General features: G+C 25.6%; 1 protein-coding gene across 2 annotated transcripts in view; it reads left to right on the forward strand.

The window, feature by feature from the left end:
* Positions 1-20,677, forward strand: part of LOC136971463 (E3 ubiquitin-protein ligase RNF220-like) — a 67,681-nt gene that overhangs the window by 16,142 nt on the left and 30,862 nt on the right. For both annotated transcript variants that reach the window (XM_067265919.1, XM_067265918.1), the window contains exons 3-9: positions 507-633; positions 754-793; positions 1,471-1,545; positions 1,924-1,966; positions 14,016-14,152; positions 18,730-18,847; positions 19,306-19,399. In XM_067265919.1, the coding sequence (XP_067122020.1) occupies positions 507-633; positions 754-793; positions 1,471-1,545; positions 1,924-1,966; positions 14,016-14,152; positions 18,730-18,847; positions 19,306-19,399 (634 nt within the window). The remainder of the gene's footprint in view (positions 1-506; positions 634-753; positions 794-1,470; positions 1,546-1,923; positions 1,967-14,015; positions 14,153-18,729; positions 18,848-19,305; positions 19,400-20,677) is intronic.

Here is a 20,677-nt window from a genome sequence, read left to right on the forward strand (position 1 = left end):
TATTTTTGTATTTCAAATAGACTTATATTTTTTTCTGTTTAATAATAATATTTACTTGAATAAATATAGTCAATTACAAATCAACTTTAAAAAAATTAGTAAGTAGAATAAAAGTTTCTTGAAATATTCAACATAAGTCAATGTTGAATATTTCAAGAAACTTTATATCAATATGTTTTTTTATCGGTATTCAATTTACAACAATGGAGCCACTGATTTGTATCAATATGTACACTGTTGGATTAAAAACAAATTTCAGCCATATGTGTAAGAAAGTGATTAATATTTTAATTTTTTTAAAATCATAATGAAATTTTTTTTGTTTTTCTTTTAAAATATGAACTAGTTAAAAAGTTTTTTAAATTTATGTCCTAAACTATTAAATTATTTAAGTAAATTTTACTTTAGTTATTTTTTTTAATAAATAACTTTATAAGATAATTTATTTTTTATTAAATATTATTATATTATGTTATTATTATATCTGAATTTGACGATAAATTTAGAAATCAAGAAACGTGGCCCTTTTGATGGTAAATCACCATGCTGTCCAATATGTGGATTGACTATACGCCAGCCTGAATTAGCGGCCCATTTCGAACATGAATTAGATAAACTTGGAAAAATTAACAAGTATGTCTGTTTTTATTTTTTGTTAATTTAATTAATTCAAAAATTTTATTACATTTGTAATGTTATTGAAGAAATAAATTTTAAATTTTCAAACTATTTTTGTTAAATTTTTAATTGTAGAACTAAACGACCATCAAGGGAAGGCACACCCCAGAGTAGGGTATGTTTAATAATTGTTTTGATAAAAAAAATTATAATTTATAATTAAAAAAAAAAAAGCTATTTTACTTATGATTTTTTTAAGAAAAAAGAGTTTTAATATAATCTACTCAAATTTCTTATTGAAAAAGTCTTTAGGGTAGCAAATATTAAGATAAATTAGAAATTTTCAACTTAAGTATAGATTTGACATATTTCTTAAATAGTATTAAATATTAAAAATTATTTTTAATATGCTTAAAATATTTAAATTTAAGTAATTTCTATTTTGTAAATGTATAGAATCAAGCATGTAATTCAGTTTAAATAATTGTGTCAATCAATTAATGTACTGTACATTACACTTTGTGGTGACAGTTAAATGGATGATATCAAAAATTTGACTTTAAGTAATTTGATTCTAGAAGTTGCTTAGATTTTCTAAAAAATATTCTTAATTATAGTTATTTTCTTATAAATAAAGAAAATTAAAGTTTTTTTACAAATGTTTTAAATTGAATATGAAGTAAATATTTGCAAAATTTTTATTAGAGTAAAAATGTGGATTTATCTTAACATATTTTTAAAATTTGTTTTAAAACAAAAAGATATTTAATTAGATTATATCCTATATCATATGTAAAAATTATAAAAATTGAGTTTAATTCAATTTTTTTACTCATTTCTTTATGTTAATAGTCAACACCTTCTATACCAGGAAATAAAAAAAAGGAACTTGGAAATGACAAAGGAACTCCTGAAGTTCGATGGGAGGTAGGAAACAGTTATATTAATGAAATATTATATAATGAATTTATTAAGTTATATATTATTTGATTGGCTTTCCATATTAATGTCGAAAATTAAGAGTTCAATTAGCCCGTTTTATGGGTATTTTGGATGTTTCTTTTAAAAATATCAGTGAAAAATCAAACAAAAAAATTTAAAACATAAAATATAATGGGCTGTCATTCAGCTAACAGATTGGCTAGCTTTATAACATTTGTAAAATAATCTTCTAGTTGGCTCTGTGCTTTTACTACCGGTGCCATCTGTGTCAGCATAAAATACGGCTGCAAAAGTAGTGTATTTACATTGCAAAGTGACAATCAGAATGTTGATATGTGACAGTCCGTCTTCCTTTCTCCACAGACATATCAACGTGTAAAGTCCAACCGGCAGAACAGGCTGAATGGTAAGATTTTTTCTTTTTTTCTTTTTTTAATACAATTTTTGCCTTCACCTTTAGTATGGTCAGCAGGACAGCTAGAAAGTGATAGTTCTGCTTGCAGGAGAGACCACTGCTATGAAAAATCCAATTCTCACTGTTTAAAATTTAATGAGGCAAGCTAGGGAGAGGTTCTTGTAATATGTTATACTGTGCAAGAGGGGAGAGTCAAAATTGAATTTCATGTGAACCACCCTGAACCATCTGTAGCTGTGTGAAGTATCAAACTTTATAGACTATAAATGAATGAATCTGCATAAAATTAGTTGTGATTTGTTCACTGATGATATCACAAGTTTGTCTTTTTCATATGTTTCTTTTCAAAGTTCCTTGAAATTTTATGGCAAAGAATTTTCAAAATTTGGTATTTTTAATGTGAAGAATATAGTTATAACACTGAATAACTGATGCAATAATATGTAGAATATTAGTTTTTGGTTTCATAAAACTTTTTATAATTTTAAATTTTAAATTTACAATTTATAATACATATAAAAACAACTACAGTGTATAAATTATAAGGAGTTATTTACTCATTATAATAATCACAAATAAATTTGGATTTTTGAAATCTTTAAATATTTTTTATTATAACTCAATATTTGAAAGAAATTGTTTCTTTAACAATATTTAATGTTATAAAAGATATTTCTGAAATGGAACATTTAAATTTGAATTTGATAAATGCATTATTTCAAATATTAAAAAAATAAAATAAGTTGTAATTGTATTTAATTATAATAAATATAACAAGACTAATTGTGATATGTTATAATACAAAATATAATTATAGTCTTCTCAAAACAAAATAATTAATGCTTAATAAAAAATTTTTATAGATATAATAATAAAATATATATTATATATTTTATTATTAATTATATATAACATTATTATATATAATAATAAAATTTGATTTTTGAATTTTATAATTTGAATATTAAATTAGAAACATTTATCTATTAAAAGAGTTTTGCTAGATAGTAGCTTTAAACTACAAAAATGGTCAAGATTTTTTGTATGTTATAAAAAATAATTTATATTTTTTTAATTAATCATTTTGTAATAAAAAAATTAATTAAAAGATGGCAATAATTTTAACTTAACAATCTTTTAAGTCTAAAAGGTTGTAAAGTTAAAACAACCTTTTTTTTAACTTAAAAAAAAGTTGACTTAAAAACTTAACACAGTTAACTTAAAAAGTTACATCTAGTTTCTTATTTTAGATCTTATATTTGATGTTTCACTTAGATAAATCTAATGTTAAGTATCTCAAATTAATAACTATACAAATTAAATTATTTAGTTAAAATTTGATAGTAAGAAAAAAGTATTGGCAAAGATTTCTGAATTGAGAATCTGTTAATGAATTTAGTTTATCGTCATCAAATTAGATACTTAATAATGAATGTTTGTTTTTTTCCATCTTTTTTTTTCTCTTTATTTTTAAAAATATTTTCAGTATTAAAATTGATAACAGACTATAAATTACATTCTACTCTTACTATTTGTTTGCTAATTTTGATTTTTTTAATACTGATTTTTATGTGATAGCCTCTGAAACAAGTATATGAGAAAACACTATATTGGAGACTTTGAATAGGCATATTTAACTTTTAAGAAAAAATTTACAATTCAGACAATATTTCTTAAAGAAGTGAAGTATATTTACTTTTATTAGAATAAATTTAAAAAAAGGATGATGATAAATCAATCTGAAAGTAAAACTGAAATTAAATCACATAGTGTCAGTGAGATTTATATTATTTACTTCAGGATGCTTTTTTAAACTGTTTGAAATGTTTTATATTGAGAAGTTATAATAATAGAATACTACAATTATGAAGTATATGGTAATTGTGAATATTATACCATAAAAATTAAATGAAGCCATATGACATGATGTTGCATACCAGATAAATTCTTCCAGCATGGCACTTTAGATATGCATGTTTTAGGTTTTTCATCCTCCATGATACTATCTATGGAAATCTTTACAAGAGATAATATTATTAGAATTGTCTGTTACAGATGACCACAGTTGTTTAATGCTAATTCAGACCTTATTGCTTAATATTTTCTCAGTAGAATGTCTGTTATTAATGCCTAAACTTCACAAAATATACAATGTACAGTAGTTTCTGCCCAATATTTATGTAAGAAAAATTTATGTTTATAGCCAAAACATTCAATACATCTTTAATAAAATAACACACATGGAAAAGAGTCAAGTCACATTCCAAATGTAATTGGTTAAAATGTTAGAATCATGTTTAGATGTTTTGAAAAGTGCTTCAGGTGTCAAGAAATGGAATAGACATCTTGAAACCTGATATATAACTGATGCTGGAAGAGACATCACAGCATCATATCATGTCAATACCTTATATAACAAAAAGTTTAAATATAGTTTTGTGACATCACTCACAATAGTTAATCAATTCTCTAATTTACACAAATATCAGAAACATTATTAAGAATGTATTGAAATTTATTTCTTGTTTTTCTATTCTAAATTTTGTCAGCATTTTTTTATAACATGTTATTTTTTATCTTATAAATGCAATATTTATGGTATGGTATAAAGACTGCACATGTTAGCAAAACAGCCATAGTAACTGTTTAGTGATCATAAAGCAATGCTTTAAGCATTTTACATCATAATATCACAGTTTGTTATTTACATAGAAATGCTATATATTTAGTTACATTTCTGGAAATTAATTAGGAGAATTTTGGATTGACATTGTGATACATTATAATTTTTCTGATTTAAAATAATTGGGAAATAGGCTCCTAGTTAACATTTTCCTACAGAATATCTGATTAAATATACAAAACAAATTTGAAAATGATTCAAATAATATTTTTTCTAATTTTATATTAAAGTTTAAAATTAAACTAATTTTATGTAAATAATTGAATTATTTAAATTTCTGATATAAAGCTTATCTGTCAAATAATCAATGATGTGGACTAGTGACTCCATAAAAATTTAAGTAGCTTTGGAATAAATTCAGTCCTTTCTTTATAGTGTAAGTTTGTCAAATACTTAGCAAAGCATCTTAAGAAACTAAAATCTTTACTATCCAGCATAAAATTTACACCAGAACAAACATTTTCAGTTAATTTAATTAGTCATTATCAGGTTCTGCTCTAATACAAAAACAAACTTTAAAATTTTAGAACTTTGTTACTAACAAAAAAATTTAAAAACAACGTCTTTACATTTAATTCAGCCTCTATTTTACTGCTAACATCTATGTAATTTGCAAATCAATCTTTAAGAAAAGATGAAGAAATTTTTTGTTTATATTGTCACAGTATTAATTGTATTTCCTTGTTACATTTAATTTAAAAACATTTAGTTTTGGGATTTTAAACTTTTTCAAATAAACAGCTCTCAACCACAGTTACCTAATACGGGAAAAATAAACAATTTTAATATGTAGGGAGGTGAGAAAGTAATGATTCAGCTGTAAAATAATGATTAAATTACTTAGATATTTATTTTATTAATGAAGATAGATATATAAAAAAATTTCTGAATTTAAAAATAATTTATAGAACAGAATATTTAAGAAATATATAAGATAATATTAAAATTAGTTTTTTTCTGAAAATTTATTCAGATTGAGTATAAATAAATTTTAATTAAGAACTTGTTATATTTTGTAATTAATAAATAAATATAAAAAATAATTTGACAACAGTATGTCAGTACATAATTATATATATACTACTTTATTATTATTATTTATTATTACCTAAATTAACAAATATTTTCATTAAAAAATCACTATAACTTTCTCATAATCTTTCAACAAGACAAGACACTTAAAAAGATGTTATAGTTTTTTCAGATAATTTTCTTATAGTTTATGATGTTGAATCTTGATTGGAAGTTAATTGACTGAATGTGTCAGTAAAATTTCCATATAGAAAATATCTATTGGTTGAACTGTGATTATTTTTATGAAACATTGTTTTAGTTAAACATATTTTTTTTCCATTTTTTGTAAATGTTACTGAAGTTAAATGTAAAAGCAATGTGTCATGTCTTTAAAACATGAAATATCAGTTTAATCATTACGAATTTATATTTACTTTCAATATGAAAACATTTAAAACATATAAATCTTTATAGAAATATTTGCAAAAGATAAAATGATCAACATAAATTCCATAGATTTTGATGTAAATTTATTTATGATAAATCTATGTAGATTTTGATTAGACAATTACAAAGTCTGATATATTTAAACATGAGTTTTAAGGAAATATTTTCTGTGAGGGAATTGTCTGTAGCAGTCTTTAAATACCTTAAGTTTCTTGAATTACAACATTTTGAACAAATGAAATTTAAAATTTAAAAAAATCTTATCTGAACAACAAACATTTATGTCACTCATCTTTCAATTATATTGTTTACATAAAATTAAAATGAGAAAAATGAACATAATAATTAAGATGTATGAATGTTATTATCTCAATTAACTATAACTTTTCTCATAGTTTTTTCAGCAAGATAATACTGTACTTACATGTAAATATTTTTTTCAGATACTTTTCTTATAATTTATGTAAAAAGAATAAATATTATGTACAAAATAAGATCATTTTAGAGTATATTTAATTCTTTACTCCTTAAGAAAATATTTTTATAATCATATTTTTGGAAGTGATGACAAATACAGTAGTATCCACTTATAATGAACCTGAATGGACCATCAGAACTGGTTCATTATGACCAATGTTTGTTATGTAGGATAAGAAATAAAACATAGTCTAATTTTGAAAAACTAAAGTTTAATGTCTCAAAGATAAAATTAACCAATTATTACATAGGAAGTTGACGGTTAAAACATCAATATAAATGTGCATGATTACTTAAAAACTCTGTTACTTTTATTTGTCAATTTTTGCTAGTTGCATAGCATTCTGTAATATATAGTTCCACTTCAGCAAAACTATTTAAAATATTTTTTGGAGTATTATGCATTTGTAAAAACTCCCAAATAACAATAGTGTTTTGCGAAACTTCAGAAATTGGCAGTATCAGAACATCAACACCATCTGTGTATGTTGTATCATCATCTTCATTCTCACTAATTTCATTATTTTTGGAAGACAGTAAAGCTTGTAAAGACATCATTGGTCAAATGTTCCCTACTAATAACACTATCATCAACCTTGACATATTCTTCAAAATCGTCGTAAAATGCATCCGGTAACTGCAGAGGGAGCACATCTTGAGCACCTTTTGTTTCATCATTTGTAAGTTTACTTTTCAAAAGTTCATTGATTGGAATGTCGTCATCTAAATCAAACTCCATGAGTTTGTAGAAAGACAGTGTGTCAAAAACAATTTACTGTTGTTTGTATTCATACATTTTGCCATGCCATATGGATGAAGTTTATTGCATCAAGAAGATTTATAGAAAACGATTCTTCATTATTATCTATAGAATTTACTATTTTCAAAAAGAGAATTTGCCAATAGCTGCTCTTTAGACTGTGTATAACCCCTTGATCTAAAGGCTGTAGTTTTGAACTTGTATTGAGTGACATGAACACCAGTATAATGCAATGTAAACTCTTGATGTTGGGATGCATGGGGCAGTTGTCAATTAATAATAAAATTTTTTTGTTTCTTTCTTCTCAGTTTTTCATTCCATTCTGCAGTTTGCCACAGAAAATGTCAGGTCATTCAAGCTCTTCAGTTAGATTTATAGTTTTCCAGTAGCAGTCGATGTTTGAAACATCTTTGATTTTTCAATTTACCGACTACTAACAATTTTCTTTTTTCCATTCCTGTAAGATTTGCTGCTAGTAGAATAGTAATTCTTTCTTTAGATAACTTTTCTCCTGCACAGCTTTCTCCTTTGAATTTTAGCATCCTATTTGATGTAAGCTTATAAAAAAAGACTCATTTCATCTACGCTAAAGATATCACAACCTTGGAAATTTTCTCTAATTTTTGGCCACTTATTTTGCAATCAGTTTTCTACCACATCCATGTTTACTGCAGTTGCTTCTCTAACAATTTTTCAGCTTCCAATACTATGTCTTTTTTAAAATATCTCAATCCAACTTCTACCACATTTAAACTCAGTACTCTTTTCCAATTTGCTTCCTAACTCTTCTGCTTTGACTGCAATTTAGCTCCACTAATAGTCATGATTTTAGGTCTTTGTTGAGAAAACCATTTTAACAATACTTGATCTAATTCATCTGTGTTGATTTTCTAAGCTTTTTAGCATTTGAATTATCACATTTGAAACTTGCGAGTATTTTGTCTTTTTCCTTCCAAATGGTAGCAACTGTCAATTTAGTTACATTCATTTCTTTACATAATTTGCTTTGCTTTACAATTTTTTAATAGTTTCATATTTAGTCTGTAATGTAAATGACTTACATTTCTGTTTACACTGATTAGTGCTTAGAGGACATATGCACAGTACTTTATAATTCTGACTTAGCAAATGACAAAAATCAAAATGCCTGAAGATTATGCACAGTTCGTTATTCTTTATAGACAATGTCAGTGAATGGAATTTTTCTAACCAATAACAGCATACATTTTAAATTTTGTGACAGTTTGGTTTTAAAATTCAAATTTGAAATACTGCACACTAGACTCCTGTACAATGCAGGGTATGATACATTTTGCATTGTAGGAAATAGCATTATAGGGGACATACATTATTGGACCAATTTATGCAAGTTCAATCATGTTTCTGAACTTTAACTGTTATCCAAAATTATAGAGGAGGGCAATTATATAGCAGAACAAGTCTATAACATTGATGAATTTGCTTTGTATTGAAAAAAATGCTCTATAGAACATATATTGTGAAAGATGAGACTTCTACTTCTGGTTTCAAGGCATCAAAAGACATGATAACTTTACTTTTGTGTTCTAATGAAGCTGGAGAACATATAACTAAGCCAATGTTAATTAATCGTACATTAAATCCACATGTAATGAAAAATGTAGACAAATCAACGCTTCCTGTTCACTGGAGTGCTAATAAAAAAGCATGGATTACATGCAAAATGTTAAAAATTGGTTTTATAACTGTTTTGTACTGGAGGTCAAAGATTATTTACAATGAAAAAATTCTTTTTTTAAACTGTTAGCTTTACTGTTCATATATAAACAACTGGTAAGTGTATATTTTTGCTTTTCTAAACAAAAAATTTGAAACTGTGAAAATGTTAAATTTATCTTATGCATTATATGGGACTGTTTATCATGCTGTATGAATTCTAGTAGCAAAATTTTTGTCATGTTATACAATTTTGTGTTATAAGGAAGTTCACTGTAGTTACAATTGAAATTTTCTAGCTAATGAAAAACATACTTTCAATTTCCAAACATTAAATAAGTGGGAAATCAAACAAGATCATTTAACTGTTGAACAGATCAGAAATAACATTTAAAATTTAAATTACAGCACAATGAAAATTCTTGTTCATTGTTATGAACCTCAGAAAATACCGTAGTGAAGTAAGAAAACTGATATATATATATAGAGAGAGAGTATAAAAATTTAAATTTGTTATGAAAAATTTTTCATAAGATAGGTAAATAAATGTATGCATTGAAATTAGTTAATTAAAAGCAAAAATACCCAAATTAAGCAACATTTCCCATTTTAGGTCATTTTAGGTCATAACCTAATATGACATTTTGCTTAACCCTTTCATGTCACTCTCATTATGTTATGGGAAAAAAGTTATTTAAAAACCCTAGTAATAACTTGAGAGTATTCTTTGTATGCATAATCCATTATAAACAATAACTTTCATTTTTTTAAATCCAATCCAAATATTGTTTGTTATATATATATATATATATAACATATGAACCGGAAAAAAATAGCATTCCAGTTTATTGTAGCCGGAAAAAAATAGCATTGCTCTTATGAGTGTTTCATTCGTACTTTTAAAATTGGTTCCTATATCCAAGAGTTTGTTATAAGTGAACACTACTGTATTTTAAAATCAGTACTGTTTCAAATATCAAGTTTTGAAACATCACAGAAGTTGACCAGATACAAAAATTATTATATGATAAACACTGAAAAAGTTTCATTAAGAGAGAGTAAGAGAAAGACTATTATTGATTGTAAAAAGTTATATTTATTTAGAAATTGTCTCTTAAGATTGAAAACTATAATACAACCATATAAACTAAATATTCATACCATCTGAAATTAAAGATCAGGAAAGGTATATGCTATATTGTTTCTAAGGTTTAATTTCATTATTCATTTTACATATATTTTAGAAATTGAAAATATTTGTATAGTTAAAATCTGATGAGGGTCTTATGTTAAGGTGACCAGACATCCCGCTTTTGGTGAGACAGTTTTGATTTTTAACAATTTGTCCCGCGTCCTGCGGTGTTTTAAAAAAGTCCCGAGTTTTGGAAAGATTAAGTTTTTGTCAATTATGTGTCATAAACTTATGTCTTATGTTTAAGATTTGTAAAGATCATTTTGTATCACACATATTAGTACCAAAGTGTGTGTGAACATCAGAAATAAAGAATGCTGCACTGACAAAACCCTTCGTATTCGTGACAAAGATCGACAGAAAATGATTTGTGGCACACAGCTGCAGCAATATAGCAGCGCGTGTTCACAGGCTTTCCAAACGAGCAAACATTTTGTTCGTTGCATGGCGCAGAGCTCTCATCTGTCGCTACCTTTGGAAGCTAATGACTAGCAAGAGTAAGCACATCGGTTTGCATCGTTCTATTGCTAGCAGTGGGGCTGGGGTTCATTTTGGTTATGACAGTATTATATAATAAAAAAATTACAATAATAAAGTGACATTCAAGGCAAATTCAGAGGAAAAGTAATACAAGTTAGTATTATTATTTAGAAAGAATAGGATGATTAAAATAATTGTTAAAATATAGTTTGTCATAGGTACTTTATGACAATTTTAAAGATTTTTAAAGGTTTATAATATTATATATATTTATTATATTTGTAAATTTTACATATGTTGAAATTTACAGTTTACAAATGTTTATTAAAAAAATAAAATATAATACAATTTTTGCATTCTTTGATGATAAAATTTGGTTGTTCCAGAACAATTTTTTTCAACAAGGCAACCACTACCCCCCATTAATTTTGTTCCACTTCACCAATGTTAAAATCTGGTCACCTTATCTTATATACTTAGTTGTTCTTCCAATTGCTGATATTTAGTGTTGCCATCAGGTCGGTTTTCACCCGGACCGGCTGATTTTAAATTCATGGTCCGGAGTAATTATTAATTTGTCCGGTTTTCATAGAAATTGCGAAATTATGACAAAAAATAAATTTATAAAAATATTTGCGAGTATTTTGCAAATATTAGGTTTGTTCAAACACAAGTACCTAACTGGTTTAAAACTGACATGCACATTGTTCTGGTCTTGGCTGTAAAATGACATTGTGCATGCTTCGTAGTACGAGGCATGCGCAATTTTTATTATTTCTTTGTAAAAAATTTTACGAAGAAATAATAAAATAAAAAACTTCTAGAAGCAGCTAGGAGCAACCAAAAATATGCTTTTAAGGCAATAAATAAAAAATAATGTAATATTTATTTTTATGTAATTTTTCTCAGTTATTTTCATGTAGTTTATTATTATATGTAACCATTACTGATGTTAGTTTTCAAATTTCTATATTTATATTATATATTGTATATTTTTAAACTTAAATTAAACTTAATTAATATTGACATTGGACTGTTATTAATTATTTTCGGATATGCCATGTGTGATTATTTTCTTACTTTAGTAATATATCATGTACAGTACATGTTTACCTTCTAATAAAAAAATATTTATTTTTTACTCAAAATAAAAAAACCAACTTTTATTATTTCTAAGTATAACATCCTAATTTTAAAATGTCCCATCCCTCATCACCTGGCCGCCCCATTGCAGGCCTGGCCAAACCCATAATGGGCTTGCTTCAGGAGGCCCTCTTAGTGCCCACAGAGTGGAAAGAGTTAACAAAAAATAAAGCGGGGGGGAATCAGGAACTGTTGGGGTCAGCAATTTTTAAAAGGTGGCAACACTACTGATATTATTCTGATATAACTGAATTGCTGATATAACTGTTTAACCAAGTTTGTAGACATTCAACTGTTAGAACAATAGCCAGATCCAACAAAAAAAACAACAGCAATTCAAAATACTTTCAAATAAAGTAAGGAATTTCTTAAATTTTTACAGGATTAACTGATACATACAATGTATATTTTAAAGTATAATTTTTAGCTAGTAAATCTCTAATGTAGTGGCTGTGTGAGTATTTATGATTAATTTCAATATTAAAACTTTCAATTTATGGTTAAATTTTAACATTTACTTGTATATGTATAATTTTTCTAAATTTTGATATTGTACTTTTCAGTTTTCTTAAGAGATGGCAGCACTTATATATGTAAAATTTTATTAGTGTTCTAGTAGATTAGAACTATATGCTATGGCTTATGTACATACACATATACATACATACAATAATGATATATTTGCATTTTAATATTCATTTTTAACATAGCTATGTAAAATATATGAATAAAAATACCCAAATTCAGTAACTACTACATTAGAATTAATATTGAAGACCTGAATGCATATTTATATTTTAAAACACTTGTTTTATTTTTAAAAATGAATTATACGAGTCTCAAATTTAGGAATATTTTTTTTATAAAAACAATAAAATGGATGATAACTGAAAATACTTGTGTAGTTAAAATCTGATGATAATCATACATACTTCAGGATCTCTTAATTGGCTCTGGTCAAATGATCTTGGATTTAAGAAATTTCTTAGTTTAGTATAAATGTGTAAACAGATTTTAATCTTTTTCGTATTACTAAGTAGCATTACCTGATTTGCATTAAAGTGGCACTTGCATTATAACTATGTTAATGGTGTCAAATTCAAATTCAATGGTTCTGTGAAATTCAAATTTGATTAGTCTGCATAAGTACGTTTTTCTTCCCTTCCACTAAGGGTCTTCATTTTAGGTTCCAGCATATATCCCCCTGACCATCTGTAGCTAACTTTGACATAGGCTTAATAAACAAAAATATGATATATTTATTTTTATCCTTAACTTAAATAATGAAATTTAATTCTTGTGTTTTACAGTTTTGAAGTTTTTGACTATGATAAAAGCATTAATATTTTCATTCGAATGAAATACTAAACATCTGATCACAAGCAACTAAAAGAACAAGTTTAATTTTTAAACCATATATATGTGTAATATTCTATGACTGCAAGATATTTCTCACTTTGTTATTGAGCATTTTTTGTAATAATACCTGATTTGCATTATTACTATGATACATTATATTACTATTGTAATAATGTAGAACTATATTATTGAATATGAAGTTTATTAACAGTTTGTAAACATTATTTATTTACAAAATTTTTAAATAATTTGAAATAAAGTAAAGAATTCTTAAATTTTCAAATTATTTTTGCAATATTTAAACTGTATAATGAAATCCAAATTAATATACAGTAAAACCTTGCTAAATTAAACTGCATTAACTCAAAGCTGTCTACGGGTCCCAGGCACAATATATAGTTTGATTAAATCAAAATTGTTAGTACTTAAACCTGTTTTCCCATGTATTTTTCACTCTGATAGGTCCAGGACTTTCATTTTCTCTTATATTCTATATGAATACAGACAATTAAGATAAACTGTATGGTTCCATGCTGAATTGCTTTTATGTTCTTTTTATGTAAAACATAGATAACCACAGGGAATATTCACATTTCATTGTTAACTGTAGTTTATTATTTTGTAATCCCATGCTTTTGATGAGCAGATATATTTTTAATGTTTCAATTATTTCACATTTGGGTAATTTACTCATAGAAAATCATAAGTCAATTGTACTAGTAATTTTTTAGTTTATACAAATTTATATGAGATAAATACTTTCTAATTACAAACACTTATATTAATAAAGCGTCATCATCACCAACATGTGCAACTCGAAAGGGAAAGAAAAAAAGACCAATGGAAGAAACATGTTCTGTATGCAATGAACGATTATCTGGTACTTCAGAAGAAATAAATAATCATATAGAATCATGTTTAAGAAAAGTAAGTAGATATTTACATAAATCATAATTGATTATCTTGATGACAATATAAACAGGTGTTTTAAGCTTTTAGATAATCTGTTAAAGTTTTAAAATAATACATTTAAATTTCTGAAAAATTCTGTATAACCAAGTGAATTCATAATATAATTAGAGAAATATTAGAAGCAGTATATTATTATTAAAAAGAAAGTACAAAAGCAACTGAACAAAAAAATCAGTTATTTAAAAATTCAGAAAAGTAAACTAAAGTTTCTTATTTTATTTACAAATCTTTTCAAATTAGAGTTTGACAGGGCCCTTCAAAAAACCAGGCTCTAGACATTTGTCTCATTTGTCTATGTGATGATCCATCCCTATTTACCTGATATTATAAATGATGCACTTTACATCACCTATCACGAGACATTTTAGCAAAGGGCATTTTCATTTCATTTTTGAAGAGAATCACAAATGGAAATGTGATCCAGTATGTTCTTTTCAATTAAGTTGTGAAGTATCCAAATATTGTAACAATTCATATATCTAAGCTTGTTCATATGCTGAAATACAATATTGTTCAATGACTTCACTATGTCTTCCATCTATCAAGTTGTGTAATGAGGATTTTCATCCAATAATGTTTTGATTTGGTCTTCTTCCATTACAGCCTAATAACTCTTGAGTGTAGAGCATCTTCAAGATTGAAGTTTCTTATTTTAAATTTAGTGAACCACTTTCAAATAGTTGACTCTGCTGCAACATCCTCACTATAAACATTACATATTTCTTTCACTGTTTGTATGGCATTTTTGCAAAGAAACAAGTGTTGAAAATGCAACTTGCTTGCTTCCATTTTCACAACAAAACAAATTAAATATGTTACAAAAAATTCATTAAGATTATTTAAATTAACTTAAATTTTTTGTAATGGATATTTAATTTGTCTTATAATGGACAACAACATTTTTTGTAATATTCATTGAACTATACAATTCTAATAATTTTTGCTCCATCTAGGGTCTCAACTGTCAGCTATGAAAATTTGCTATGAACTTTCCAAACAACCCAATAATTACACATTAATTAGACTTTAAGTATTTCACAAGAACAATATTTATACTGTTTCATTCGCAAAATTTTAGCTAGAGATTAATATGTCAAAATGAGTTTGATATAAAGTTTAGCTTTAATAAAATAGTCTTGACCATTTTTTGGGATTTATTTCACAATCCATTTAAAATATTATACAGAAGACTTCACAGTTTGAGTCTCTCCTAAATGAATAATGAGTGTTACATGTTGAATGATAATTATTAACTGCTATTTAAAATGTAAATAATAATAATATGTAAATAAAAATCTTTTAGTAAAAAACCCAGTATGTTTTTTCCACTAAGAGCAAAAATTTACAGTTTTTAAATCTATGTTGAATACTGTGACTAACTAATTAACAATAGAGATTCATTTATTCACTTTTAATTATTATTTAATATGAATTTAAAAGACATTAATATAGTTCTTACTTAAACTTTCTTTTGTCTGAATTTAACCTTCATTACTTGGAATATGGTTTATACCTTGAATATTATATTTTAAAAGAAGAAATTTTGACTGTGCTAAAATCAGTTATATTTTATGAAATATTTATTATGATTTAATATGGTTATATATATATAGAATTAGTTTTCCTTAAGTTTGACATAACACATGTAAGAATAATAAAAATTCTAAAACAGATAGATGATATTTCAAATAATCTTATTATATCAAGATTTATTTGTTTTGATTTGAAGAGAATTCAATTAAAACAAAATATAATCTATAACAAAGATGAAACACAAATATTTTATTCTTTTGTTCTGTTATTTTATTATGTTCATGTTCCTGATGATGAGTGAAAGTATCCTCCAAAATAAATAAATAAATAAAACATTTCATATGTTACACAAGTTAAAAGATAATTTTTTAGTGCTTTAATGAAAATAAATTGTTGCATTATGAAATAAATTATAATTACTCTGTATTAACATGTTAGCAACTGAAGAATCTGTGTCCTCCTAAAACATATGTATTATTTGTTAGATTTGGTACATTTAAAATTGGTTTTAGAATACCAAGCTATTATTTATAATGATTAGATTATAATGATATTTTTTGAAATATCATTATAATCTAATCATTGTAATGTAATTATAATCTAACACATGATTTATAACATTTAATTATTATAACTTAATTTTTAAATTTCATTTGTATCACCTGTAGCTCACATTAAAAGAAATGTTTTTGAAATTGTTCTTGGTGTAAGCATTGCAAATGTAAAGACCATTTATGCCAAGACTAATATGACTGTGAAAACAAATAAATATGCATCAGTTTTGAAGGGCAATAATTTCTAGCCTTCTAGTTAGAAATCAAAATTGTATTCTTGAAAATTCATGCAAAGAAGACTATCTTTACCAAGTTGGTTTTAAGATTGGATAGATTTGGATTTTAGGATATAAAAATGTAGTCCAGCTAGATATTGTATTTTACTGTGGTGATTGACTAATAAAGAAGCATAGAAGCTAACATGAAAGTTCCAAATTCACACCAATGGTTTACTAAATTACAGATATGTTAAGAAACAATTATTTTTAAAGTTATTTTTTTAAATATATGAATAATTATTTTTTAAAACATTGAAGTTTAAAAAATAAAATATTTGTTGAGCATTCATTTATTGAGTAAGTACAGCATTGGATAAAATAGTATAATTATTGTATTTATTGTGTTTAATAAAATTTTTGATGAGAAATAAGAAACATTATCTAAGATTTTCGGTATAATTCTTCTTTCTCAAAGGCACTAATTACATTTTCATTTTTTAAGAAAAGATATACCAATATTGAGCAAAAAAATTCCAAAATATTTAATTATAAATTTATTATAATCTATTTAATTTTATAAAGTTGAATAGATTAAAACTGTAAATATAGTAGACTATATACTGTATATACCAGACATGGGCAAATGCAGCTCTTTTTGAGTTACATGCAGCTCTTGCTGAAAATGTTAATTTCTGTTTTTTGTTATTAATTTACAATTTTATTTTTATAATTTTGTGAAAATATGTTTATTAAAAAAATTCAATATTTGTTTTATATTATATTTATATTATATAATAAAATCACTTGCCTTACCATACTATCCACCACGACAGTACAGAACTGCGGCTCCCATGCATTTTGCAAAACCTACATTTCGGCTCCCACTGAACTCTTGCTTGCCCACCCTTGGTATATACATATATACACTAGATCTCAGATTTCTTACATCAGTATTAAGGTTCATTCAGTACCCATTGACATAAAGTTTGAAATGGTTGTAGTATTTTTTTTTTTTTTTTTTGAAATAATTAGTTGGAAAAAGACTTTTATCACTACTCAATAGTAAAAAGTTGAGAGAGGTTTATGAACAGGCATTGAGTTGAGTTTGAAAACAAGTGAGGATTATCTAAATTATGCAGACAAAAAGTGCAAAATATATTAATTTATAGAGAATAGGAAAAAATTGAAACTTCATAACTAATCGTTGTAGGAAATTGATACTTTTTACTGGATAGTCAATTTAATAACAACAAAATTACAGATTGCAGAATAGAATACAAATTTCAAAATTTAAATTATTATTATTACATTAATAATTCTAAAAATTATATTTTCAGAAATAAATGAGTTAAAAATTACAGGTACTCCTCACTTTATGACCAAGTTCTGTTCCGATGACTGCATCGTTAAGCGAATTGGTCGATAAGCGAGCAGCTTGCGCCGGGAATATAGGATCATTGTAAAATTATACAAATTATGCAACAAACTTCAAATTTATTCATAAAAAGACTATCATAGTACGCGCAAGCCTATTATAGTATGCGCAAGCCTATTATAGTATGCTTAGTGCACATGTCACCATTTGCCATTGACCGACACTCAAGCTGAGAAAGGGGATTCCCCAAATTGCAGGTCGAAACTTGATTGGTCGTAAGTGAGAATGGTCGTTAAGCAGATAGGTCGTAAAGTGAGGAGTACCTGTACTCTCTTCTCTCTGACTTTGAGAAATTTAATACAGAGATGGATCACAATCAAAATTCAATATTTATTTCTTACTATATTTTCCAAATGCATTTCGCCTGCTGGCCTCATCAGTGGATACAACGCTGTACATTATTAGTACTTTTATACTCAATCACGGTATCCCAGCATGCATCTATGCACATGCCAGCATTTAAATTAATTGTATTTACATGACTTATGATGTAGTAGTGTTTGATAATATGTCTTTTTACAATTTTTAATGTTTAATTTTATATTATTATTACAACTAATTTTTATATATAGACTATTTTAATTATAGCAAATTGTAGCTAAATTTACTGTTTACTAAATCCTGGATAAAAAAAGATTTTACTACAAAAACATTTTTTATTCCTTTAAAAATGGAAACACAAATAACTTTAATCTTTAATAATATTTTAAGAAATTTTATTAAAATAAGATTGTTTACATAAAAGTTATTTTATAATAAAAATTTTAATATAACATCATTGTAAATCTGTAGAAAGAAACTGAATCAGATGAAGAGAATGTTGATGTAGAAGATGAGTTTTATGAAGAATATGAATGGGCAGGTCAAACCCGAATTAGAGCAACATCACTTTTACATGGAAGATTTTCAGGTATTTCTTTACTTTTCAAAAAGTTTTTATATTTATAATTTTTTTAAATAAATTCTTTAAGTTAAGAATACCATCAGATAAAGAAGTAGAAATATTGAATTTTATTATTTTTAAGTATTTTTAATTGTTTGAAATTAATTTTCATGACAAAAATTTTTTTATGTAAAGACAAGCAATCAGTTTATTTGTTATTTTTATTTCTTGGCAAAATAAAAATAACTTATTTATAATTATGTAATGCATCATTTTTTTTTTAAATTAATAATTCAACATTACTACTAATATTCATAATGAACTGAATATGGATGAATGGGCTTCATATCATCCATAGCCAAATATATTTGGTACTGATTCTAATTTTTGTACAAATAGTAGTTTTTAAGTAATTTGTTGGATCTTTTATGTATTTATTTGTCATTTTTATTAATATTTTATTTGCTTATATTTTATTAATTAAGCGTCTGGCTATCAAGTTGGTAAACATGATGATGATGATGATGATCAAGATTTAAATGTAGATGGAGATGACACTGTAACTTACGGTCAAGCCCAGTATCCATTAAGTCAGCATAATTGACAAGTTGAAATATATTGCATATTTTTGAAAAATTATAAATTTTAGTTGTATAAATATTAGTTATATTTCATTTATATTATTATATTTAGTTATATATCAATATATTTTAGTTTAAAATATATATAAGTGTCAGGAAATTTGAAGTATTTTTTACATTCCATTATAATATATTATTTTTGAGCATTTTATTTCCAAGAATCGTAAATATTTCACTTACTCTACAGAAAATTTGTTATTAAGCTATAATGCTAAACAATAGGGATCACAAAATTTTCTATCCATAACATTCTGACTGAAGATTTGAATAAGAGGTAGCATGCTATGCATGCTTCCTTCCTCATAAACTTTCTGATGACTAAATGGTGCACAGAGTGGAGCATGGTACACAATGGACATGGTCAAAGAGGCTGACAATGTTTCAAACTTTAAAAAAATTGTGAATGGTAACAAGACATGGTGTTTTTGGTATGAGCTTTTAATTAAGTGCCAGAAGATGTCCCAGTCTCATTGAAAGTGAATCTGCAGAAAAATAAAGTCAAAACAATGCTCACAGTTTTATTATTATCATGGCCTAATTCATAAATAATTTATCCCATGAGACAAACTGTTAATGGCAATTACTATTTGCTGTTATCATTTGTGGGTTATATTTGGTGTTTAACCTTAATATTGCAAATTAAGGAGCTGATCATTATTGCTTGATAATGCAGTCCTACAGTTCAAAAAACAAGTAGTCAGATTTTTAGTATTTAAAAGCATCATAGTACTTGACAGCCACTGTGTTCACCTGATTAGGCCTCAGCTGACTATTTCGGATTTTCCAAATTAAAATTGAAGTTGAAAAACACTGGTTTAGATGATAATTCTTTCATCCAAAAGACTTAGACTGACATCTGAGATCTCAGCTGAAGCTTATCAGAAGTTCTTTGAAAAATTTTATGACTGCTGTAAACACTGTATTGATTCTCAAGGAGTTTCTATTTTTAATTTAACCAGTAACATCACACATCTTGGATACATTTATGAATCCAATCCAATGAATACATCTTGAATTCTAATCTATGAGAACAAATAACTAGGCAGTGCAATTATCCATCCAATAAATAGATTTGTGTGAATAAATTAAAATCAGAATTAAAGAACCAAAGCAATTATCTCAGCTAAAGCAAAGTGAAAAGAACAATAATAATTTGCATTGACATTAATAGACAACTGTAATAAGATTGATTTGAACAGTTTGAAAAGGCAGACAT

Source organism: Centruroides vittatus, unplaced genomic scaffold (genome assembly GCF_030686945.1).
Source record: "Centruroides vittatus isolate TY-2023 unplaced genomic scaffold, ASM3068694v2 contig_2565, whole genome shotgun sequence".
NCBI classification, from domain to species: Eukaryota; Metazoa; Arthropoda; class Arachnida; order Scorpiones; family Buthidae; genus Centruroides; species Centruroides vittatus.